This window comes from Bubalus bubalis, chromosome 4, assembly GCF_019923935.1.
Source record: "Bubalus bubalis isolate 160015118507 breed Murrah chromosome 4, NDDB_SH_1, whole genome shotgun sequence".
In the NCBI taxonomy this organism is placed as follows: Eukaryota; Metazoa; Chordata; class Mammalia; order Artiodactyla; family Bovidae; genus Bubalus; species Bubalus bubalis.
In genome coordinates this window covers 72,782,832-72,810,282 of record NC_059160.1, presented here as the reverse complement: position 1 = coordinate 72,810,282, position 27,451 = coordinate 72,782,832, and the positions used below count along the sequence as shown (strand labels likewise).

Here is a 27,451-nt window from a genome sequence, read left to right as displayed (position 1 = left end):
GAAAAATGACACATTTTAATATGAAATATGAGCAAATAAATGGAATCGATATCCTGTGATAGTAATTCTTTCCATACCTGTTTAAATAATTTAATGGCATATGTTCGGTTTTGGATTTCCACTCTGTATACCTCAAAAATTTCCCCTTCTCCGATTAAAAAGTCTTTGTGGAAATTTTTGGTTCCTTCTATGATGCTGTGAAAGCTGATGGAGGATTTTAGCAATATTCCTTAGGAAGGAAAGTAGGGAGAAGATAAGTTATCTTTCTGCTTTTTAAGAATCAGCCATCATTATAAAGAACCAAGACCTCCCTATTAGAAACAAATCAGAGTCCAGTGAAAAGTCAGTAGAGACATCCCAGGAGCCAAAACCAAAGCCTATCGTGAGTGAGCTCTCTTGACTCTCATTTGGGCCTGGCTCCCACCATCCCACAGAGCAAATAGCTTCTTAGATACTCAAACAATAACACTGTGATTCTATCACCTTTCCAAAGAGATCAGCCAGACAACTTAGTTGGGGTAATTTTCCTAAGGTTATTTCCTTGTCATTAGATCAACAGATTACTGGTGACCCATGATGAACCCCAAACTAGTAAAAAAAAAAAAATATATATATATATATATATATATATATATATTGAAGTTGAAATCTTAATATGACTAAATAATATTCGCTAAGCATGACTGGTAGAAATATTTCTCATGAGCCAAATCCAACTTACTTCCCCAGAGTAAATTGGGAGATGCTTCAGCTCTTTAAGAAAATCATCTCAAGCAGAGAATGGGAGGAAACATTTCAGAGGTAACCAAATGCAAATTCAAAGGGAAAAGCCTAAGTAAATCCTGCAGAGACCAATTCTGGCTATACTTAACACATTTCCTGTTTCATTTGGACCTTTTTGCAAAATCTTAAAAGACCATGGGTGGTTCAGATGAATCTGCCTGCAATGCAGGAAACCCGGGTTCTACCCCTGGGGGAGCCCCTGGAGAAGGGAATGTCATCTCACTCCCATATTTCTGCCTGGAAAATTCCACCGACAGAGGACCCTAACAGGCTACTGGACCATGGGGTGGCAAGTAGTTGGATACAACTGAGCAACTAACACTTTCACTTTTCAAAAGACCATAACCTTATCTAACTTTTTAAATTCTCTTTTGAACCAAAGAAGCATCAGATCTGGTGGCGAAGATTAGGCAAAGCAGCCTTAAACAGCCATTAAAGTTTATCAGGCTGATTTCCAGATAGAAGGAAACTATTCTCTCAGCTGATAGAATAGGAAAGTTGATGTGGCAAATAATTGTTTTTCATAGTGACCACCAGCACCGCTTTACAATAACCGCTAAAGATTTCTCTACAAGTGCAATGAAAATTTCTAAAAGTATACAAAACTCAACATAATTTTTAAATGTCTTCCTATGACACATAAAAATAGCAAATGTCATGAAATTATAAGTGAGACCACAATTATGCTCTTTATTGGACAATGAATTTGTAAAATAATAGCAACATATCATCCATCAGAACAATGGATTAGTCAAAATTGAGACTATTTTGATACCTATGAAAAATTTATCCTGAATCTGCCTATTAATGGTTACCATGTTTATTGGATATGTCTAAATGTCACTTAAAGGAATTCATGAATTCACTTAAAGGAAAGCATGATTTAAAGGAAAGTTGGTTTGCTTGTTTTTTTTACCTTTTTCATTACGTTCAGGAATAAGAACATTATCCACTGTGACATTGGCTGTTTCCTAAAAGAAGAAATACATATTAAAGTAATTCAATTTCATAAGTCTAGAAAGAGCAGAACCTCAACAGAAATCCAAAGCTACCCCTGGGACTATACAGTGAAAGAAAGTGGAATATAATTTAGAAGAAAGCTAGTAGAATACAAAGTTATTTTATTCTATTCGACAGTATTTACTGCCATATATATTTAAGGCTTCCACACCAACGCAGGCTCCCACACCAATGCAGGATTCCACAACAATGCTAAAAAATCAAGTATCAATGTCACAGTCAGTTATAGTCAATTTTAAATGACTTCTAGTCCTATAAAACTGATTATCTCTAATTTGCTTTAATAAAAACTAACAATAACATGCAAAACGTCAACTAGAACAGGAAAACTAAAAATTGAGTTAAGACAAATACATAACTCACAGTACTCTTAAATGTTCTATGACTCATTGCTGACAGATCACTGAGAGGAGAAAGCCCTCAACTCTTCAAACAGTTACCAAAAAATGGCAATCCACTCCAGTATTCTGGCCCGGAGAATCCCATGGACAGAGGAGTCTGGCGGGCTACAGTCCCTGGGGTTGCAAAGAGTCAGACATGACTGGGTGACTAACACACAATCTCCTGAATTCCCAAATAAGTGAAGAAGAATGAGAATGAAAGCTTTCCTGGCTTTAAAAAAGTAGCTGCAAATAACAGCATTTTTCTGCCTCATAACTTCACTCCTTACACTTGATTATAGATGCAACAGAGTTCAAGGGTCATTATCTACGCACACACATTCTACCTTTTGTAACATGTTTGGAAATTCTTTCTCCCGATGACTCTGCTCTATAGGATTCAAGGTTGCTCCTGAAAGAGAAATGAGGGAAGTTAGGTATATTAACTGTTATGTTCTTAACAAACACTTCTTTTTTCTTTCTTACATTGTGAAAATAAATACCTTGCTAGTAAGGTTCATTTCTAAAGCTCAGTTTCATTCCCATTGAATGGTTACAAATGTCCATATGTGAAAGAGCTTTCTAATGATCAAATATAAAAACATACCTTTGTTCACTTAGAACATGAGCACCTATCTTTTTGTTTGTATTTTTTATTTTTTTTAACAAAAAACATGTGGCATGCAGGATCTTAGTTCCCTGACCAGGGATGGAACCCATGCCCCCTTGCAATAGAAGTGTGGAGTCTCAACCATTGGACTGCCAGGGAAGTCCATCAGCACCTATCTTAAACTATTCTTCAGTTCAGTTCAATCGCTCACTTGTGTCTGACTCTTTGCGACCACATTAATCGCAGCACGCCAGGCCTCCCTGTCCATCACCAACTCGCGGAGTTCACTCAGACTCACGTCCATCGAGTCAGTGATGCCATCCAGCCATCTCATCCTCTGTCGTCCCCTTCTCCTTCTGCCCTCAATCTCTCCCAGCATCAGAGTCTTTTCCAATGAGTCAACTCTTCACATGAGGTGGCCAAAGTACTGGAGTTTCAGCTTTAGCATCATTCCTTCCAAAGAAATCCCAGGGCTGATCTCCTTCAGAATGGACTGGTTGGATCTCCTTGCAGTCCAAGGGACTCTCAAGAGTCTTCTCCAACACCACAGTTCAAAAGCATCAATTCTTCTGAGCTCAGCTTTCTTCACAGTCCAACTCTCAAATCCATACATGACCACAGGAAAAACAATAGCCTTGACTAGACGGACCTTTGTTGGCAAAGTAATGTCTCTGCTTTTCAATATGCTATCTAGGTTGGTCATAACTTTCCTTCCAAGGAGTAAGCATATTTTAATTTCATGGCTGCAGTCACCATCTGCAGTGATTTTGGAGACCCAAAAAATAAAGTCTGACACTGTTTCCACTTTTTCCCCATCTATTTCCCATGAAGTGATGGGACCAGATGCCATGATCTTCGTTTTCTGAATGTTGATCTTTAAGCCAACTTTTTCACTCTCCACTTTCACTTTCATCAAGAGGCTTTTTAGTTCCTCTTCACTTTCTGCCATAAGGGTGGTGTCATCTGCATATCTGAGGTTATTAATATTTCTCCCGGCAATCTTGATTCCAGCTGGTGCTTCTTCCAGCCCAGTGTTTCTCATGATGTACTCTGCATATAAGTTAAATAAACAGGGTGACAATATACAGCCTTGATGTACTCCTTTTCCTATCTGGAACCAGTCTGTGGTTCCATGTCCAGTTCTAACTGTTTCTTCCTGACCTGCATATAGGTTTCTCAAGAGGCAGGTCAGGTGGTCTTGTATTCCCATCTCTTTCAGAATTTTCCACAGTTTATTGTGATCCACACAGTCAAAGGCTTTGGCATAGTCAATAAAGCAGAAATAGATGTTTTTCTGGAACTCTTGTTTTTTTGATGATCCAGCGGATGTTGGCAATTTATCTCTGGTACCTCTGCCTTTTCTAAAACCAGCTTGAACATCTGGAAGTTCATGGTTCACGTATTGCTGAAGCCTGGCTTGGAGAATCTTGAGCATTACTTTACTAGCGTGTGAGATGAGTGCAATTGTGCAGTAGTCTGAGCATCCTTTGGCATTTCCTTTCTTTGGGATTGGAATGAAAACTGACCCTTTCCAGTCCTGTGGCCACTGCTGAGTTTTCCAGCAAAGATCGAGTTTTCCTTCTATCTGGAAATATGCCAGCAAATTTGGAAAACTCAGCAGTGGCCACAGGAATGGAAAGGGTCAGTTTTCATTCCAATCCCAAAGATTTGCTGGCATATTGAGTGCAGCACTTTCACAGCATCATCTTTCAGGATTTGAAATAGCTCAACTGGAAATCCATCACCTCCACTAGCTTTGTTCGTAGTGATGCTTTCTAAGGCCCACTTGACTTCACATTCCAGGATGTCTGGCTCTAGGTCAGTGATCACACCATTGTGATTATCTAGGTCATGAAGATCTTTTTTGTACAGTTCTTCTGTGTATTCTTGCCATCTCTTCTTAATACCTTCTGCTTCTGTTAGATCCATACCATTTCTGTCCTTTATCGAGCCCATCTTTGCATGAAATGTTCCCTTGGTATCTCTAATTTTCTTGAAGAGATCTCTAGTCTTTCCCATTCTGTTGTTGTCCTCTATTTCTTTGCATTGATTGCTGAGGAAGGCTGTCTTATCTCTTCTTGCTATTCTTTGGAACTCTGCATTCAGATGCTTATATCTTTCCTTTTCTCCTTTGCTTTTCATTTCTCTTCTTTTCACTCCTATTTGTAAGGCCTCCCCAGACAGCCATTTTGCTTTTTTGCATTTCTTTTCCATGGAGATGGTCTTGATCCCTGTCTCCTGTACAATGTCACACACCTCAGTCCATAGTTCATCAGGCACTCTATCAGATCTAGTCCCTTAAATCTGTTTCTCACTATATTTCTCACTATATTCTCACTGTTTAATCATAAGGGATTTGATTTAGGTCATACCTAAATGGTCTAGTGGTTTTCCCTACTTTCTTCAATTTAAGTCTGAATTTGGGAATAAGGAGTTCATGATCTGAGCCACAGTCAGCTCCTGGTCTTGTTTTTGTTGACTGTATACAACGTCTCCATCTTTGGCTACAAAGAATATAATCAATCTGATTTCGGTGTTGACCATCTGGTGATGTCCATGTGTAGAGTCTTCTCTTGTGTTGTTGGAAGAGGGTGTTTGCTATGACCAGTCCATTTTCTTGGCAAAACTCTATTAGTCTTTGTCCTGCTTCATTTCATATTCCAAGGCCAAATCTGCCTGTTACTCCAGGTGTTTCTTGGCTTCCTACTTTTGCATTCCAGTCCCCTATAATGAAAAGGACATCTTTTTTGACTGTTAGTTCTAAAAGGTCTTGTAGGTCTTCATAGAACCGTTCAACTTCAGTTTCTTTAGCGTTACTGGTTGGGGCATAGACTTGGATTACTGTGATATTGAATGGTTTACCTTGGAAACGAACAGAGATCATTCTTTCATTTTTGAGACTGCATCCAAGTACTGCATTTTGGACTCTTCTGTTGACCATGATGGCTCCTCCATTTCTTCTAAGGGATTCCTGCCCGCAGTAGTAGATATAATGTTCATCTGAGTTAAATTCACCCAACACCTTGCTGGTAATAGAAGCAAGGTCCAATGCTGTAAAGAGCAATATTGCATAGGAACCTGGAACGTCAGGTCCATGAATCAAGGCAAATTGGAAGCGGTCTAACGAGATGGCAAGAGTGAATGTCGACATTCTAGGAATCAGCAAACTAAAACTATTCTTAGATATCATCAAAAATATTAAAGTATGAAGGTGAGAATTGACAAGAAGAAAGCAACACTGTTATTGGTTTTCTGCACATATATTTAAAACTTTTACAATTATGGGATTATATCCCTCTGGCTTAGTTTACTTGTTATCCTATCTTGCGCCATAAGGTATTAGAGGGGTGTGTGTGTGTATGTGTGTGTGAGAGAGAGACCAACCACAAACGCCCACACTCTCCCCAGCTGGACTATTACTTCTGTCTGTTATGGTTCTGCCTGAACTAAGGAAGTCTGTGGTGGCTTCCTACAAAAAATTTAAGCTGCAGTTACTTTGCAGTTACTTCTGATGTTTTGATTCAGACTTTAGAAAAGTTTTATTTCATTTTCTAGTTTTAGATTGTATTCTAGTGTTTATTAGATTGTTTTGCTTAGAAGACTAGCAACAAACACAATAACAAACCTTGAACAAAACTACTAACCAATTAGATCAAACAGACTTTTATAGAACATCCCATCCAAAACACAATATACTCATACTTTGCAATTGTACACTGAACATTCTTCAGAACAGATCATGCGTTAGGCAGTAAAATGAGCCTTAATAAACTTGGAAGGATGAAATCATACAAAGTATATTCTCTGACCACCTGGAATTAAAGTAGAAATCAATAACAAAAGGAAGTTTTTGAAATTGACTAACACATGAACATTAAACACCAAATTCATAAATAATGAATGAGTCAAGAAATCACAAGGGAAACTAGAAAAAACTTTATGATAAATGAAAACAAAAACACAACATGCCAAGATTTATGGCATGCAGCAAAAGCAGTGCTTAAAGGGAAATTTTTTTGCTGTTAATGCTCTCCTTTAAAAAGAGGAAAGATATCAAATAAATAGCCTAAACTTTTGCATTGGGGAATAAAAAAGAAGAGAAAACTAAACCAAAGGAAGCAAAAAGAAGGAAGAATTAAGATTGGAGTGGAAATAAATGAAACAGAAGAACAGAATAGAAAAACAAAAGAGAAAAACCAATGAAATCAAAGTTGGTTCTTTGAAAATATAAACACAGTTGACAATCCCTTAGACTGACCAAAAGAGAAAAAAAGAAGACTCAAATTATCATAATTAAGAACAAAAGACATAACTACTGACCTTACAGAAATAAAATGAATTATAAGGGAATACTGTAAACAACTATTTGTCCAAAAACTAGATAAATGATATGGACAGATTCCTAGAAAGACACAGACTACCAAAACTAAGTCAAGAAGAAATAAGCAATCTGAATGGATCTGTAACAAGGGAAGAAATGTAACTAATATTTTAACACTTCTCATAAGGAAAAGCCCAGGTCCAAATGGCTTCACAAGTGAACTCTACCAAGCATTTCAAGAAGACTTAAGACCAGTTCTTCACTAATTTTTCCAAAATAGAAGAGGAGGAAACAACTCCCAAATCTCTTTGAGGCTAATATTATTCTTATATCAATGCCACACAAAACAGCACAAGAAAACTATAGACCAATAACCCTTATAAATGTAGATGCAAAAATGCTCACCAAAATATTAGCAAATTAAATCCAGAAACAAGAAAGATGAGATACTATGACCAAGTGGGATTTATCCCAGGAATCCAAGGTTAGCTTAATATCTGAAAATCAATCAATGTAACACACATTAGTAAAATGAACAAAACTCATAAAATTCAATAAGCTGTCATGATAAAACTCTAGGGAGAAAAAAAATTCCTTAATTTGATAAAGGGCATCTGTGAAAAACCTGCAGTGAACATCATACATAATAGTGAAAGAAAATGTTTTTCCCTTAGATCAGGAACAAGAAAGGTCTGGTCTTGCCACTTTTATTCAATGTTATACTACAGGCTTCTGGCAGGACAATTAGGCAAGAAAAACAAACAACAAACATTCTGAGTAAGGTATTGCTGTATAGAATAAAATTTGAAGTTTTCAGGTTGCAAGGGGACTAAAAGCCATTATCCTGTTGTTGCATATAAATAGACAAGGCTTCATTGTTGGATAAAATGGAAGATTCAAAATGGCTCTCCTAAGAAGCCAGCAGAAAGCTGCAGATTTCATGTCCAAACTAAAAGACCGGGCTTCGCTGGTGGCTCAGAGGTAGAGTCCGCCTGCCAATGCAGGGGATATTGGTTCCATCTCTGGTCCAGAAAGATCCCACTAAGCCCATGTACCACAATCACTGGTCCTATGTGCTGCAACTGCTGAAACCCACGTGCCTAGAGTCCATGCTCCACAACAGGGGAAGCCATCGCAGTGAGAAGCCTGTGCACAGCAACTAAAAAGTAGCCCCCGCTCAACTAGAGAAAAGCCCGCATAGCAACCAAGACCCAGCACAGCCATAAAAAAATAAACAGAATTATAAAAAGGAAAATTAAAAGACAACCACTGACCATTGAGATTTACATGCACAATGTGATATATAAGGACATATGCACGCATGCTGAGTCACTTCAGTCATGTCTGACTCTTCAGGACCCTATGGACTGTAGCCCCCCAGGCTCCTCTGTCCATGGGATTCTCCAGGTAAGAATACTGGAGTGGTTCGTCATGACCTCCTCCAGGGAATCTTCCTGACCCAGGGATCGAACACACATGTCTTGTGTCTCCTGCACTGCGGTGGATTCTTTACCACTGAGCCACAGGGGAAGCCTATGTAAGGATATGCATGCCAGAAATATAATGACAGCAAGTAAAAATGCTTGACCCCTGGTCTGGGGGGACCCCACATGCCTCGGAGAAACCGGGCCCTTGCGCCACAAGCACTGAGCCCGTGCTCTAGCGCCCACAAGTCACAACCACTGAGTCCACATGCTGCAACTCCTGAAGCTTGTGCACTTAGAGCCTGTGCAAGAGGCCGTACAAAAGAAGCCACCAAAACGAGAAGCCCATGAGCCAAAACCAGAGAGCGGCCCCTGTTCACTGCAACTAGAGACAGCCCGAATAGAGCAACAGAGATCCAGCACAGCCGAAACTAAATAAACAAAAGGAAGGGAGGAATCAAAAAAATACTCAGAAAAAAAAAAATGAAATTTTGCATGTGCCACAGCCTAGGAGTCAAACCAAAGATGTGGAATTTTTGTCCATATAATTCCCCATTGCATAAATAAACAACATGGAGCAGGAGAAGACGCTCTGCAATCAATTCCAGAAAACCGAAGTATAAAATATACTGAAGTATAAAATATATTGGTGTGAGTCTATACTGTGAACAACCAGTTGCATGGGTGGTGAAGGTGGCTGGACAAGGCTCAAATAATGAAAAAGCATTACTTTACGGCTCCCAGAGACTCAACGGCACTTTACTAGATCAGTCAGTGGCACAGTGAGGCATTCGGCTGTATAAAACTCAGTGAAGAAATAGTGTGCAACAGACACAAGGTATTAGCCAAGTTATACGTATATCACTAATAGGATAATATCATGCTAGAAACCTATGGGAACTGTCTAATACTTGCTGCCGCTGCTGCTAAGTTGCTTCAGTCGTGTCTGACTCTGGGTGACCCCATAGACGGCAGCCCACCAGGCTCCCCCGTCCCTGGGATTCTCCAGGCAAGAACACTGGAGTGGGTTGCCATTTCCTTCTCCAATGCATGAAAATGAAAAGTGAAAGTGAAGTCACTCAGTCGTGTCCGACTCTTAGCGACCCCATGGACTGCAGCCTACCAGGCTCCTCCGTCCATGGGATTTTCCAGGCAAGAGTACTGGAGTGGGGTGCCATTGCCTTCTCCAGTCTAATACCTAGTTCATGTGAAAACCCTACAAAATAAAAGTCACTCTGAAGCTACAGTTTTCTGGTACAAATCTCTCAGGATTTCTTCTCATTTGTGTAAAGCTTCTTTAAGTGATGAGATAGTGACTTGCCTGGACTAAATATATTATCAAACAGCATGTGTGCAAATACACAGAACTACAAATATGCCTAGATGAAAGATTCAAAGAATAAGCCTGCTGATCTAAAGGACTTTCCCACCTAAGAGTCCTGTGTCCATAACCTAAGACCCAAGATCACTCAAGATCATTCTTGTCAATATCAATGAATCCAAAGTGGAATAAACAGAACAAGGGACATTAGGAGATTATTTTATTTACAAAGACTGTACAGGGAAAACTTCACATGCTTTACTTTCCAGGAAATGTAAGGAATGACACAGCGTCAGAAACAGAAGACAAAGAGAGGGAAGAAGCAGGACATGGTGAAATAGATGTAAACAGGTAAAGCAAAGTTAGAAGCCATGGCATAAACTCAACAGTGAAGATAACAGAGAAATTCCAGGGTTATTCTGGAGGTTATCATTTGCACCAAAATGCACAGATGGTTGCTGTTGTTTAGCTGCTAAGTCATGTCCAGCTTTTTGCGACCCCATGGACTGTAGCCCACCAGGCTCCTCTGCCCATGGGATTCTCCAGGCAAGACTACTAGAGTGGGTTGCCATTTCCTCCTCCAGGGAAGCTTCCTGACCCAGGGATCAAACCCATGTCTCCTGCATTGGCAGGAGAATTCTTTATCGCTGAGCCACCAAGAAAGCCCTAAAATACACAGGGGAAATTCAATTATTTTTAACTTGTTATTATAGGGTAAAATAAATTATAGCATTATTTTCATTTTACTCATATTGTGGTTCTGATCATGTTTATGACTCAGTTTCAGATTCTTGGAAAGAGAACTGATTCTCTTAACTAAGTAAGAACATTTTAAGAAGTATAACTTGTAAATAAATTTTAAAAAGCAACTATAAAGTGGTGGAAAGGAATTTGTTGTATAAGTTAGGCAATAAGAAAAGAAAGCGTCACAAAAATATGAAGCTGCAAACTCCCCTTCAGGTAAAAGCCGTAGGTAAGTAATCACTGACATACAACATGACTAGTCAATGTCTTGGATAAAATACAATATTTACAAGTTACGATTTATATAAAATGAACCAAGAGCCATATCATTTCAATCAATGCTTACCATAATTTGCAATTAAATGGATAGCTCGATGATGCCCCATCTCCTGGAGGATCTGTAAAAGGTCACCGATGGTCTTGTTTTTCTGAGCCCAGGACCAAAGCAATTCTCTTGTTCCACTTTTACCTTGGTCTACATATCTTTCAATGTGACGAACATCCAGCCAGCTGCTTGAAAGCCGCTCCGCTGTGGAAATTGTAATAGGAAGAACCAAAGAATAATTTACTTTCATTGGTATGTTTTATTACCTTTTATTTACATTTACGTTTTGAACTAATTTTAACATGTACTCCTTTAACTTCCCCTAATGTTAAGACCTTACATAACCACAGTACAATGATCAGACCCAGTGGTTACTAAGCTGCAAGTGCAAGTGAAAAGTCACTCAATCATGTCCAGCTCTTTGCAACCCCATGGACTATACAGTCCATGGAATTCTCCAGGCCAGAATACTGGAGTGGGTAGCCTTTCCCTTCTCCAGGGGATCGTCCCAACCCAGGGATCGAACCCAGGTCTTGTGCATTGCAGCAGATTCTTTACCAGCTGAGCCACAAGGGAAGCCTAAGCTGCAAACCTCATTCTATTTTCACCCATTTTTTTATTGATGTCTTTTTTCTGTTCTAAGATCCTATCCAGTTTCTCACATTTCAATTACTCGTTATTTCTCCCTCTGATCCAAGTCAGTACCATATGGCACATTTTAGTCCTGTCTCATGTATAGTTTCATTCTCACACAGTGAGAAACTGCTCTCATTATCTACAATATATTTACTTGTTTGTTTCCTTCTACCATGTACATAAAGTACTTTCAGAATGGCTAACCCAAATCCCTGTGAGGAACAGATTAGCTAACCAAATTACAGCATTTGTGTACACTTGTTTTTGTCCTCAGCCTGAGTATTTTGGGAAGAGTGTGTTTTCCAAGGTTACTTAGGTTAGTTCTTTTCTTTCTCATTTTCTTCAGTGTAGTCACTGATAATATATTACTAGTTCGGTTCATTTGTTGAAACTTTTATGAAATGCTGTTTTAAATTTTTATTCTAGATTGTCTTGCTGAACATGTTTGAACAATTAAAAGTTATTATCTGGGTAGGGTCTGAGTAGGGTCAGGGAAATATATTCTGCTGGATAATAGGATTTAAATTACTCTAAAACAGTCTCTATGACTTTTTTAGGGTCCCCTATAAATATCTTAAATGAAAGTATATGACTTTTTTTTAAAAAGTTTTATTGAAGTATAGTTGATTTAGTATGACTTTTTATGGCACTGTGAGATAAAAGGATTCTTTGAGTAAAAAATTATACAACCTTTCCACATAAATTCCAAATTTTAAAGTGTATTTTAAGGCAAAGGAATGGGGAAATCAAGCAAATGACAGATGGAAAGGTAGCTTTCTCATCCCTGGGACGGTACTCGCAGGTTAGTCCAACCATCTTGAGTACTGAAATGAACGATGTGTTTTAGGGCCAGTGATGGTAACAGCAGCAACCCTTCATACCTTTATCCTCCAGAGAGTCTTAAAACTCCAGGAAGTCAGATACAGGTCTATAGGTCAAAATCCAGCTGCCACCTGAAAGTGGTCATGGGGAACCCCAACACCTCACCATGACTGGCTGTGGGAATCAGCCCCCTCTCCGTCTGACACACACAAATTTGGAAGCTGCCCTCCAGTAGTAACAGAGGCAACCTCACTCAAGGACTCACTTAGCCACCAAAGGTTCTCCAAAGGCTGATGTCCTTTTAAAAGGTGAACAGGCTCTCAGCTCTGAGCAGAGCAATAAGCCTGAGGTGACTATCTTTTTGTTCAGTCTGCTTCAGACTCCACAGGTTTTAAAAATTTCTTAAGGAACTATGGGGTCGCAAAGAGTTGGACACGACTGAGCGACTGAAATGAACCGACTGAACACCAGTTACAGTATTTGAATCAAGACATCAGAAAGGTAAATATCTTCTGTTTACTATGGCATCCCTCCCCCCATGTTTTCAGTCTGACACGGGTTTGCAGGACTATTAATTTCCTTCAGTTTTATGTTTCTGCTGAGATTATAAGTAAATCCTGAAAGTTGAAAGAGATCACAATATGATACCACTGTGCTGTGCTAAGTCACTTCAGTTGTGTCTGACTCCCTGGGACCCCATGGACTGTAGCCCACCAGGCTCTTCTGTCCACGAGATTCTCCAGGCAAGAATACTGGAGTGGGTTGCCACCCCCTCCTCCAGGGGATCCTCCTGACCCAGCGTCTCTTATGCCTCCTGCACTGGCAGGCGGGTTTGTTACCACTAGCGCCATGTGGGAAGCCCTAAATGATACCACTGCTATCCCTCTTTCTGAGAAAACAAAGCAGATTTGGTAGATAGTCCTAGTACCCACCAGTACTTCCAGCTTCAATCTCATCAGAGGATAAGATTTTCCTGCTCTAGGTTGGTGGTTATGCCTATGTGTCTCTTCCAGCCAGAAACACCGACGAGCCAGGGTGCAATTCTCCAGGCTCCCATCCCTGCCGCAGCAACGGTAGAAGCACATGTCAAGAAAGGAGTGCCCTGAGATGCCGCACCACCACAATGGACACTGGCTGTCCTGGACTCTCAGTGCTCTTCCCACAAACAAACAGGAAGCTTCTCTTAGGTTAACCACTGAGATTTAGCTGCTGTGCATTTTTTTTTTTTTTGAAACTGCAGTATAATTTAGACTAACCCAACTAATACATACAAAGTTCTTATCTTGAATGTTTTATTTCGGTTACATCTTATACCCGAAATGAGTGAAAGGAAGTGAGTACAATCAAACAAGGGAAGATAAAGTTGAAACACTCAATCTGAATGCATGCATGCTTCGGCTTAAGTGGTGGGACGGGAGGGGAAGAGTTACTACAAAATATCTAACATCATTCATTTAGTTAGAACGTCTTGCCCTTCTTCCATATTTTAGGTTCTGGCAAGAACATCTTCCTTTCACATCTACCAAATGCCAATATATATTTGAGACAAAATATCACTAAAAAAAATAGAAAGGTACCTTCAAAGCAAAATATTTGGTAAGACATGCTAACTCTATTTTAATGTATTTTTAGATGAAGTCATTTGTCTATTTGATTGAGACACAATTTTATGAACATTTGTGGTTCAGTCACTAAGTCATGTCCGACTCTTTGTGACCCCATGGACTGCAGCACACCAGGCTTCCCTGTGCTTCACTGTCTCCTGGAGTTTGCTCAAACTCGTGTCCATTGAGTCAGTGATGCCAACCAGCCATCTCACCCTCTGTAGCCCCCTCTCCTCTTGCCCTCAATCCTTCCAGCATCAGGGTCTTTCCCAATGAGTCAGTTCATCAGGTGGCCAAAGTACTGGAGCTTCAGCATCAGTCTTTCCAGTGAATATTCAGGTTGATTTCCTATAGGACTGACTGGTTTGATCTCCTCACTGTCCAAGGGACTCTCAACAGTCTTCTCCAGTATCACAATTAGAAAGCATTGATTCTTTGGTGCTCAGCCTTCTTTATGGTCCAACTCTCACATCACACAACTCACTCAACACATGAACACTCCAACTCTTTCTAAAAGTTCCTAGAAGTAATACCACAAATCAGTGTCATTCAAACATCTGATGAGCGTCTACTGACTGTCAGCAATGCAGTAACTGCACACAGCAAGTGTAAGTGGAGCGTGAAGACAGGTCCCTAACTAAAGATGGGGCATCGTGGGCTCCCTTGAGGAGTGCTTTCCAGAGCCTGAGTCAAGATTAAAACTTTGGATGTTTCTAAAGAGACGCCAATTCTTAAGGAATAACTGGACAGAGTATACTACCCTGGAGAGAAAAAAAAAATCACTCAAGTTCCAATTTGAAAACAAGACAAAAGAATGACCTCTGAGCCCCATGGACTAAACTCCCTTTTCATGAGAAAAGTCACCAGTCCAGACATCATTGTGGCCCGGTGAATATATGTAGGAACACATGGGTTTAGTGACGGATCTGCCACCAACCTACAGTTCAACTCCAGACAAGTCACAGTCTCACTGAGCAATCTCAAATTTCTCATCAGTTAATATCCTTTGACAAACAGTCCCTCCCAAAAACAGATACCACATTTGGTTGCCCTTCACTGGCCTGCTGATTTTTAAAAGTTATTTTTATGTATTCATTTGGCTACACATAATCTTAACTGTAGCAGGATCTTCAGTCTTCGTTGCATGTGGGATGCAAACTCTTAGTTGTGGCACAGGGGATCTAGTTCCCTGGCCAGGGATCGAACCCGGGTCCTCTGCTTTGGGAGCATGGAAACTTAGCCTCTGGACCACCAGGGAAGTCCCTGGCCTGCCTTATATAAGCACGGACTTTAAAACACTTTCAGTCTTTAAAACACTTTCCAGTCTCCAAATTAACATTCCAAAAAGGGAATGCTAAATATCAAATTTCAGCAAAAGGAAAGTTTAGATTTCTACTTTGTCTATTAGTAAATCAACCAGCTAACATTCATAGGAATCAGGCGTAATACACCAAGTGTGGTTTAGTCTCTAAGTCATTGTGTGACTCTTATGACCCCCATGGACTGCAGCCCACCAGGCTCCTCTGTCCATGGGACTCTCCAGGCAAGAATACTGGAGTGGGTTGCCATTTTCTTTTCTAGGAGATCTTCCTGACCCAGGGATCGAGCCCAGGTCTGCTGCATTGTAGGCAGTCTCCTTACTGACTGAGCCACCAGGGAAGCCTCTAAGGTACCCTAAAAATTAACAATATTTATATACCATACAGCAGGACTTTATTTTTCCTTAATAAAACAGTTCTCTTTCCACTTCAACTGTGTGAGATAAGACCCACACATAACTTCTCAGGGGTGAAGAAAGAAGATGCCCGAGTTGGTTGCCACAGCCAGGGAAGGAAGCAAGAAGCCATGGGACATCAGCTCACTTGGCAACAGTTGGAGGGTTAAGGCCTCTCAGATGGAGAACTGCTCCAGAAATGAAGACAAGGACGTGAGGGGCCAAGAGGAGACCAGTATGCTTGCAGGAGAGGGTTCACGTTAAAGACAGGGTGAGCAAGCTCCATGAAGTCCATGTTACCTTCGTAGGAATGTGGTTAGCACATAGTCCACATCCAGGGCATATTTGCTGAATGACAGACAGAGGCCCTGAGTGTCAGCGTAACTTAAAACTTTATCCTGAAAGTAAATGGGACAAATCTAAGATTCCTGAGGAGGTGAGGAGGAGATGAAAGCTTTAGTTTTCAGAAGACCCATCTGGTAGCAATAGCAGCAGGAGTCTCATAGACAGTGAAAGTGAAGTTGCTCAGTCGTGTCCAACTCTTCGTGACCCCATGGACTGTAGCCTACCAGGCTCCTCAGTCCATGGAATTTTCCAGGCAAGAGTCCTGGAGTGGGTTGCCATTTCCTTCTCCAGGGGGTCTTCCCAACCCAGGGATCAAACCCGGGTCTCCTGCACTGCGGGCAGACGCTTTACCGTCTGAGCCACGAGGGAAGCCCATATGGTGTCATAGACAGTATTTGCCCATAAAAAGGTATAAACTTTTTATAGCTCACAATTCTCACAGTACGAAAGCAACAGTTTATAACTATTAAGGAAATCTGGAGTTAACTTTTCAAGTTCCAGGGCATGTCAGCTTTCCCACATAATTCTATTACCCGTTTTTCTTTCTGTTAATTTCTGAATTTCCTTTTTTAAAAGTGCAAGAGGCCATGATTCCCTTGAGTTGAGATGTAGCTGGAGGGTGAATGAACAGATGCCAAATGCGCTGAGGTTCTTACAGTTCCCTAACCCTGACCTGGGGCAAAGGTTTCTGAGTTTGCATTAAGTCTAGGGAAAGCTAAAGGTGTTTTTCTAACAGTAAATAGTTGACAGTGTTGAAACTGACCCAGCTCAGTGAAAATGGATCCCGAAAGCATGGGTAGCTTCCAGGACTGGAAATGAAATGTATTCTCTTTCCGTAACTGGTGATTCATGGCACAACCTTAATAGCTTTTCTCCAGTGATGACACATTGGGAATAGAAACACTACTAAAAGAATATTATTAGCATCCATAAAATGCATAATTCATTTAAATCAAATTCTGCAAGACAACATTAATTTGATGTGACAGGAATACAAACTCTTTTTTTTAATTAATTAATTTTTTAAAAACCTTTTTATTTTGTATAGGGGACTGACTCCCTGGTGGCTCAGGTGGCAAAGAATCTGCCTGCAATGCAGGCAACCTAAGTTCAATCTGTGGGTCGGGAAGATTACCTGGAGAAGGGAATGGCAACCCACTCTGGTATTCTTGGCTCGAGAATTCCATGGACAGAGGAGCCTGTCAGGCTACAGTCCATGGGGTCTCAAAGAGTTGGACAACTAAACAACTACACTTTTTCATAGCCAATTAATGATGTTGTAATAGTTTCAGGTAAAAAGCGAAGGGACTCAGACATACATGTATACATGTACCCAAGAATACAAATTCTTGATTCCTGTTATGTTCTTCAAAATGCAAAGTCTTCTCTAGTCCTTCCTTACTTGTTCCAGAACATAGAAATTTATTTATTTAAAAAGTCCTAAACAAAGAGTGAGTTTCTCAATGACCATAGTGTTGTGAAAGTGAAAAGCATTCTAAATGAAAAGATATATTTGGAAAAATATGCTGTAGTTAAACACTGTTTTAAATCATTTTTTGGAAGGTATTTTTTTTTTTTTGGTTGAAAGTCATCTTGGCATAATATAAGCCAAAAAGTACCTGAGAAGTCCAGAAAGAAATTAATCTGAAGATACTGATAGCTTAATTATTCAGTGCTCAAAGGTCACCAGGGCTCTGTTTTGAGAGGGCAGAACTATCTAGGAGTGCTAACCGCTGGGGAATTCAGCTGCAGAAATCACTCTCCACATGCAAATTTGTCTCTGAAGGGGTTTTTTAGAATAACGCAACATACCCTATTTGGAATCTTTGTATTTGCATATAACCACATGCCAAAACCCCTAGGAAATTATCTACATTCTTGCAAAGTTTGTTTTGAGATAACAAAATGGGAAAAGGAAAAGATGTCTTTTTTCTTTTTTTCCCCACTAGCACACAAACAAATTAGGCAAAAAAAAACCTTTAAGATTGAAATAATATTTTTAATTCCCCCAAAAAGCAAAACAAAACTCAAAAGCGTTAAGTGAGCTCGACTCCCCTTACCAGACCATAGCATTAACACCCACTAACTCATACATTTTACAAGAAACAATACTTGTCCATACCTAAGCTTATGTGTACTTTTTATTTCCTACCTGAGTAGGACTCATATTTCATAAATGGGAAGGCCTATGCATGAGGGAGCCTTCCATCTGTCCTGATCTCTCAATCCCTGACCCAGGGAAGGATCTAACATTAATGACTTCGGGGAGATAACTGAAGAACATTTCACCTTCAACAGCAGTGTTTCTGTCTGGAACTCAGAAGCTGTGTCCTTCCACACTCAGGTAATGATCAGTACAATTTTCCTATACTTCCTTCTTGTTAAAATTTATAGATCTATGTTGGTCTGTTGTCTATGTTAAATTGGAAAATCCTTACAAGCAGGGACCATGGCATTGTATCTAGTATAATGCTTTTTTTAATATTCTGCCCAACAAGGTTTTGGATGTTTAACAGACATTCTTTAATTCATTCAATCAACAGATATTTACTGAAATGTCTTCTCTATACCAGGTACAATATTAGATGCTCGAGAAGTAAGCAGGAAACAAAGCAAACAAAAAATCTCTGCCCTCATAAAGCTTATTTCTAGATGGACAGTAAACAAAGAAATATATGTATGTATATGCATATATATAAAGTATACAAGGAATGATAAGTGATATAGAGAAAAATAGAGCAGTAAAGGAGCATAAGGGAGCATGTATGAATTTTAAAAGCATAGTCAGGGTACATAATAGTTCATCAAAATCCATCAAGGATGTGAAGAAGGAAGACTCAAGGCTACCTATAGGAAAAAAATTCCTTGAATGTCCATGGAGGCCAATTAATTTGGAGTTGAGCGATTAAGAAGAAGGAAATGAGAAAAGCAATGTAGGGCTTTGGTGTTTACTGTGAGATGGGACTTCCCAGGTGGCACTAGTGGTAAAGAACTTGCCTGCCAATGGAGGAGACATTCGAGATGTGGATTCAGTCCCTGGGTTGGGAAGATCCCTTGGAGGAGGGCATGGCAACCCACTCCAGTATTCTTGCCTGGAAAATCCCATGGACAGGGAAGCCTAGCAGGCTACAGTCCATAGAGTCGCACAGAGTTGGACACCACTAAAGCAACTTAGCATGCATGCATGCTAAGGGAAGCCTAGCATGAGATGGGAAGCTACTGGAGGGTTCTTAATAGGATAATGGTATAAGACACTTTGGGCTTCCCTGGTGGCTCAGCGGTAAAGAATCCACCTGCAATGCAGGAGCCATAGGATATGCAGGTTCCATCCCTGGGTCAGGAAGATCCCCTGGAGGAGGGCATGGCAACCCACTCCAGTACTCTTGCCTGGAGAATCCCCATGGACAGAGGAGCCTGGCGGGCTACAGTCCATAGGGTCATAAAAAGTTAGTCATGACTGAAGTGACTTAGTGCACGCGCACACATACATACACACACATAAGACAGTTCACACTTTTCACAGGCTTACTAGCTGCCGTGTTGAAAAGAAACTCAAAGGGCTTCCCTGGTGGCACAGTGGATAAGAATCCACCTGCCAATGCAGGGGACTTGGGTTTGATCCCTGATCTGGAAAGATCCCACATACCTTGGAGCAGCTAAGCCCACATGCCACAACTATTGAAGCCTGTGTTCCACAGTCCATGAGCTGAGCTGCGACTACTGAGCTCGCAAGCTGCAGTGACTGAAGCCCAGGCAGAACCTGTGCTCCGCAACAAAAGAGGCCACCACAGTGAGAAGCCGGCACACCACAGCAAAGAGCAGTTCCCACTTGCTGCAACTCTAGAAACGTAGCTCAGCCAAAAATAAGTAAATAATTAATTGATTTTTTAAAAGAAGTAAAGAAAGAAACTCGAGGTGAGGCAGGGTGACTGACTAGGAGCCCAACTAGGAAACTGCTGAATTATCCAGGTGAGATCTGATGGTGGTTTGCCCCAGGATGGCTGTGGTGGCAGAGATAATAAGAAGCGGTCAGATTATTAGATAGATCCTGAAGGCACAGTCAATGGCATTTACTGAGAGACAGGAAGTGGTTTGTGAGAGAAAGCAAGAAGTCACAGGAGACTAAACTTTTGGCCAGAACAAAGAAGGATGGGGTTGCCATTGAGATGGGGAGAAACTTTGAAGGAGTGGAACACTTCTGGACTGTTATGGTGGAGAAGACTGTCAAGTAGCCAAATGGATGGATGGTGCTGATGTTCAAGAGACGTTGATGTTGATGCTGATGTTCAGAGATGTTCAGAGACCCGGGTGAGAGATCTGGGAGCTATCAGCACATAGATGGTACTGACAAAGACAGTGGGTAGGATAGATAAACAGCAGAGAAGAGGCCCATGGACTGATCCCAGTGGTATTCTAAGAGATCAGGACAGAGCATACGAGGTGAGAAGAGAAGGAAGAGAGTGTAGTGTTCTAGAAGTAAAGTAAAGCTTTCAGAAGCAAGGAATGATCAAATGTGTCAAGTAGGATGAAGACTGGGAACTGACCGTTGGCTTTAGCCACAGTGACCTTGGACAAGGGAAATGCCAATGCAGCAGTAGGGTAGGGGGGTGAAGACCTGACTGGAGCAGGTTTAAAGGAGGATGGAGAAACTGGAGTATAAAGAGCCCTTTTGAGGAATTTCACCATAAAGGGGAACAGAGAAAGAGGTGGCAACTTAAAGTCTGATCTAGACAGAACACTGTAAGATGTGAGAAATGATATAGTGGACAAAGAACATGGGTTCTACTCCACCTTCAGGGAGGGGAAGCTCAACTCTCTATGTCTTAAGTTGGGCCACACAGTGACTTCCTTCCAAAGAGCATAACATGGAAAGGGGGTGGGGCAGGGTGATTTCACAGTGTCGAAACGTGACAGACTCTACTCCAGCCATGGTTAACATCCACAGTGATCAGTCCTGTAAGCGGTGTGCTCCCCCAATATGATGTAATAAAAATGGCACTCTGCCTCTTGTGGTCTGCCCTCCCCCGAAATCCACAATCTCAGTCTAGTCATGAGAACAATATCAGACAAATCTTAGTTGAGGGACATTCTTTAAAACAGTAGACCAGTCCTGATCAGTAGTGACCAGTACTCCTCAAAACTGTCAAGGTGATCAAAAACTAGAAAAGTCTGAAAAATTATCACTGCCAAAAGCCTCCAAAGGATACACGATAACCAAATGAAATGTGATATACTGGGTGGGATTCTGGAAAACAGAAGAGACTTTAGGTAAAAACGAAGGAAATCTGAAAAAAGTATGAATGCAATTTAATAATAGTGTATCAATAGTGGAACAAATGTACCTTACTAATGTCGGATGCTAATAACAGGGGAAACTGGGTGCAGAGTATATGGGAAGGACGGAGTATATGAGGACTCTTTGTACTATCTTATAAATTTTTCTGTAAACTCAAAATTGTTCTAAGCAATAAAGTCTATTTAAAATTAAATAAAAACAACAACATAAACTCTGGAATCTGACCATCTGGTTAGAATTCTAGTCTGCAACTTATTAGACTATGATTTGAGGTACATGCTAAGTCGTTTCAGTCATGTCTGACTCTTTGCGGACCGCATGGACTATTGCCCACCAGGGTCCTCTGTCCATGAGATTTTCCAGGCAAGAATACTGGAGTGGGTTGCCGTTTCCTTCTCCAGGGGATCTTCCGATCCCAGGGATTGAACTCGCGTCTCTTACATCTTTTGCATTGGCAGGAGGGTTTTGTTTTTTTTTACCACTAGTGCCACATGGGAAATCCCTGATTTGAGGTAAATTACCTAAATTCTCTGAGTCAGTTTTCCTATCTATAAAATGGAAATAGGACAAGTACCTGGGTGATACCTCTCAGATACGAGTACCTGAGAGCTTTTGTGATAAATAATGAAATAATAGGTAAAGCGCTTAGCATAGAATCTCTGGCAAATAGTAAGCACTCAATAGAGGCTTCCCAGGTGGCTCAGCGGAAAAGATTACCTGAGTCAGGAAGTGCCTCTAGAGTAGGAAATGGCAACCCACTCTTAGTATTCTTGGCTGGAAAAATCCCATGGACAGAGGAGCCTGGCGGGCTATAGTCCACGTGGTCACAAAGAGTCGAACATGACTGAGTGACTGAGTACACATGCACAAGCACTCAATAGATGGCAACTATTAGTATCATTATTATTGCTTTAAATCTTTACTAAATATTCAAATGCACATTTAATGTGATTTTTCATCTAATTTGTTTTAAACAGATTAATAATCATTTCTATGGGAATTTTCTTTCCTTTTTTGAGAGGAAAGTTGGATATAACCTATTACATAGTATCTGTAAGAAGGGTTTCTCTCATTGTACCGTAAGTGTTGAGAGGTTTTACAAAGTAAGCTGCTCCAATTTAAACACTAGTTCCATGTAATGTAATGAAATCAGTTGTCACCAGAGGCTCTGCACATATGTTATTATGTCTTTGAGTAGTATAAGATAAATGGAAATTTTTTTTGCATTTTCTAAATTGGGTTCCTACTTTCATTACAAAGCCATAACATCATCAATCAATCAGAGAATAAATTATCTTGTGAATACACTATTTTAATAACAATGAAGTAAAAGTGATTTAAAGATTAACGTGTAGGATGTGTTTAAAAATGGAAAGAATTAAGTGGAGTAGTGAAAGACTACAGTAAAATAACTGTTATATTAAGATACTATTAAAGAAGAGAATTTGGCCTAAGCACATGCCTCCCAAACCAGACTGTGCATCAGATTCACCCTGGGGCTTGGCAGAAAACAGAAAGAAGCTGGACCTATGCAGGGGTGGAACCTGGGCATCTGCAGCTTTAAAAGACTTTGCAGGTGATTCCCTTTTGTCAATGTCCAGTCTACCTTATCAGTATACACTGATCACATCATATAGGCCGCCATAATATCTGCCTTTGTCGGAACCGCCTTTGTAAACACAGCTTGATATTCACCATGATCAACAAACATGATCAGTTCAAGTGAGAACCAACACTTAGTTCAGTTAATCTTCCCTTTTGCTTTTCTCTTCTCTTCAGTTCAGTTCAGTCGCTCAGTCGTGTCCGACTCTTTGCGACCCCATGAATCACAGCACGCCAGGCCTCCCTGTCCACCACCAACTCCTATTACAGTTGTTTTCTATATGGAATTTTGGACCCTCTGCATCCTCAGGCTTTCAGCTGTCCTGAGCATAAAATATACTATCTCCTCGGGGCTTCCCTGGAGGCTTGGTGGTAGAGAATCTGCCTGCCAATGCAGGAGACACGGGTTCAATCCCTTATCCAGGAGCATGGGAGCCACAACTACCGAGCTATGCGCGGCACCTACTGAAGCCCACAATCTGTTGAGCCTGTGATCTGCAACAAGAGAAGCCAGCACACCCCAACTAGAGAGTAGCCCCCCACTTGCCACAACTAGAGAAAAGCCTGTGCAGCAATGAAGACTGCATAGCCAAAAATAAATAAATAAATAAAATTATATATATAAAAGAAACTATCTCCTTGATTCAGTCCTCCAACATTCTCCCCTCTGCCCTCTAAAGTCAAGTTTCCCCTCCCTGCACCTCTTTCCTTCCGTCTTACTTTCACTGTACCAGTGGGGAAACTTGGTCTATTTAACACAGGCAGTTGCCCTCAACAGCCAGGAACCAATCCAGCCATCCTTTTCTGCTGAGCCAACAATTCATGAAGTAGCCAGTCCATGCCTGGTCTCATTTCAGAATATGGTCCAGGCAGTCAGGGGCACAGCCCCCTGCACAATGAATTATAGCTAGAGTATGAAGGCGTAAACAGCTTACAGTCTCCCCCTATGAGAGAAGAAATTTACAAAGGAACAATGGTTAGGCTACCTATAAAACAGAACCCTGACCCACAACGTGCATCAGCTAGCCCAGGAAGCTAATGTTCTATCTAGAGTAACCAGTCTGGGAGGTCAAACTACTATCAGTAGCAACTAGTCCAGGAAACCAAACAATAACCCTTACAGCAATTGGCCCCAAATGGCCAGGGCTTCATTAATAGCTGACAGCTTTCCTAATTTTTGCCCCTAATTCCAACTTACAGTCAACTGGAGAAAGCCAAATATGTACCCTTATCACACATACACACACAGAAGTCGCTCAGTCGTGTCCAACTCTTTGCGACCCCATGGATTATAGCCCACCAGGCTCCTCAGTCCATGGGATTTTCCAGGCATGAATACTGGAGTGGGTTCCCGTTTCCTTCTCCAGGGGACCTTCCTGACCCAGGGATCGAACCCGGGGCTCCCGCATTATAGGTAGACGCTTTACCGTCTGAGCCACCAGGGAAGCCCTTCTCACACACAATGTCCCACTTCTAGTGGCCTGTGTGCAGCTTCCCCGTGCCAACAGCCTCCATTCGGGGCATACCTGAAGCCTTCTCTTGTTGAGCTATAGTTCTTCCACTTCTCTGCTTGCCTTTGCCTCTCGGTCAAATGCAAGTGATGGGGGCTGACTCCCTTGCTTTGAATAAATAGCCTTTGCTCGTTCTCATTTGGGTGGTCTTCATTGATTTCCACTCCTAGGAAAACAGGGCTTTGTGTTTGAAATGGCTCACTGAATGGTTCTTTCATGGCAGAAGTGGCTGTACTTTAGGGAGGCTGTGAGATGCAGCTGAAAGAACACAGTAATATTTGTGACCCTGAGGAAGTCACAGAGGGAAGTTGTAGGTTATCAAACTCCAAGGTCTACGTGTCTTTTTTCTTTTTAATTTCAAATAGACCTTATTGTTTAGAGCAGTTTTAAATTTACAGAAAAATTCAGAAGAGAGTATAAAGAGTCCTCATACACTTAATCCTTTCTGTATGCTATGCTACGCTAAGTCACTTCAGTCGTGTCCGACTCTGTGCGACCCCATAGACGGCAGCCCACCAGGCTCCCCCGTCCCTGGGATTCTCCAGGCAAGAGCACTGGAGTGGGCTGCCATTTCCTTCTCCAATGCATGAAAGTGAAAAGTGAAAGTGAAGTCGCTCAGTCGTGTCCGACTCTTAGCGACCCCATGGACTGCAGCCTAACAGGCTCCTCCGTCTGTGGGATTTTCCAGGCAAGAGTACTGGAGTGGGGTGCCATTGCCTTCTCCGATCCTTTCTGTAAACTCTGCTTCAAATTCTTGCTTTGCGCTTTCTGGCTTTGGACTTTTTACTTTGTTGGCTTGGACAAGTTACTTAACCAGCTTGCACCAGTTTCCTCAGTTGTTCAAACACTGATGATGATAGCACCTGCCTGACAAGGATATTGGAAGAGTTTATGAGACAACCCAGATAATGAATGAATATCTGAATTTCATGGGGAGGGAGAGAAAGAGAGAGGGGAGTAGGAGAGACAAGATTCAGCAACATTGAGCTGAACTTCCTGAAAAGGAGCGGTGGCCTGGGGCTGAGTACTAGCTGCCCCTTTTAGATGAGACATGTTCTTCCCTTGGGTTTCAAGTGGGTCTACACCAACCCACTTCCCTCATTTATGATACCTGCTCAGCCCTAACATTCTTTAACCACGGACTGAACTAATGACATTTTTCTCTTCCAAATTTGGTAACTCTAGGAAACCAAGGTATGCAAAAACTGCCATGCCATCATCCATTTCAAAAAGATATGGTGTGGGAGGGATCTTAACTCTCAAATGCATACTGGAAATGTCCATGGTCTCCAGAAACCAGAGTTTTCTGATTTTTTACTGCAGGGCTATAATATAAAATTATAGAGCTTATAATACCTAGAAAATCTTTATACAACTAGAAACTCAATAATGCCACATTTCATAAAGTGTGACCATATTATTCATCAACAACAAATTAAACTTTCTTCCTCTTTTGTGTTCTATTTTGGGTAAGAATAATAGATAGCTATTTCAGAGAATTAAGGCTATACTGTTTTGACATATTTGTGTTTATTTTCAACTAATATTAAATGTGACACCATGCAATATCAAATCGAACCATAAACGCAGGTTGTTTACAGATTTTTGTCTGAATTATTTCTGTTGATCACACTCAACACTTCCAATAGGCCATGGCTTAACTTTCCAAAGTCTGCATAAAATGGAGTCTTGGAGGCAACTTACTAAAGTCAAGAACCATTCTCTAACCTAAACCTTCATTCCACCAGATTGGGTAAATAAGAAAGGTACATTTAATTAAGAATACTGGAAGCCACGTTAATTACAAATAATTTTTTACTCTAGCATTTCACCTGAAATGTAATTAAGGGGAGTGCACTGAAAACAACACTTGATAAATATTTTAAAGGTATAAACACATCTTCATACGAAAATTATACCCTGGGGGTCACTTTACATGACAAGAGACATTTCACAGGCGTTTCTTTTTTAAAATATTCCGAACCAGGGAAGGCAGGAATCGTGGCGACTCATTAGATGGTTTCACGCGGGTGGCTGGTTTCCCCCACGGGCTCCGCTCATTTAATCTCACCCCAAGTTTTTGTGACGAAGGGGGAGCTCTGGGGTGGGTCTCAGGAGTATCTGCGTCCCTCCCAGGGCGAATGAGTAAAGGGCAAGTCCGTAACAGAGCCTGGGAGGCCTCGCGGTCCCCGAGCACCCAGGGCCTGCCCGCTGCGCGGGCAGCACGTCTGACCGAGCGCGCGCGCCGCCGCCCCGCCGCCCCGCCGCCCCGCCGCCCCGCCGCCCCGCCGCCCCGCCGCCCCGCCGCGCCGCCGCGCCGCCGCGCCGCCGCCCCGTCGCCCCCGCCGCGCTCACCGAGGCCGCGCCAGCCGAGGGCGCCGTCGCAGCTGTCCAGGACCGCGCAGAACTCGCCCAGCAACGCGGGCGGCAGGTCGAAGAGGAGAGTGTGAGATGAGAGCGCCCTGCGGGTTCCACCGCTCCCCGCCGCCCCCGCCGTCCAGGCCATGGCTGCGCTGCGGGGGACCAGGGACCGCGCCTGGGAGGGATGCGGAGCCCAGGGCTCTCCGCGGCCGCGCGGTGCCGTTACACAACCGCGGAAATCCTGCTAGCACGACGACGGCCAAGGAGGCCGCCCGCCCGGAGCCCGGGCCGCGCCGAGGGCGGGCCCCCCGTGACGCACAGCGCGGCTCCCCGGAGAGGCCCCAGCGGCCGCCCGGTCTGGTGAGCGGCTCACCAGGTCCCGGCTTCTCCCTTGCTGGTTGGCTTTCGGTTCCTCCGGCTTTGAGACGAGACTGAAGAGGCCAAGAAAAGAGGGAGGGGTGAGAAAGACCAGAAGCGCAGAACTGATGAAGAGTCCGCCATCCCCTCGACCTGGCCTGGATGGATGGGAGATGATCTGTACTTACATTTTACCAAGTTTTGTCTTTTGATCCTCTTCTTTGAGGGAACACTTGGAAAAACCCGGAAAAATTGAAAGAGGAAAATAATCACTC

At 41.9% G+C, this 27,451-nt stretch overlaps 1 protein-coding gene across 1 annotated transcript in view; it reads right to left on the bottom strand.

The window, feature by feature from the left end:
- Positions 1 to 27,081, bottom strand: part of IRAK3 (interleukin 1 receptor associated kinase 3) — a 57,450-nt gene extending 30,369 nt beyond the window's left edge. Inside the window, exons 1-5 of the mRNA XM_006066455.3 lie at positions 26,814 to 27,081; positions 10,950 to 11,132; positions 2,531 to 2,595; positions 1,700 to 1,754; positions 78 to 229 (exon numbers count right to left, since the gene is read on the bottom strand). Of these exons, the coding sequence (XP_006066517.1) occupies positions 78 to 229; positions 1,700 to 1,754; positions 2,531 to 2,595; positions 10,950 to 11,132; positions 26,814 to 26,964 (606 nt within the window). The 5' untranslated portion in view covers positions 26,965 to 27,081. The remainder of the gene's footprint in view (positions 1 to 77; positions 230 to 1,699; positions 1,755 to 2,530; positions 2,596 to 10,949; positions 11,133 to 26,813) is intronic.
- Positions 27,082 to 27,451: the final 370 nt, after the last annotated feature.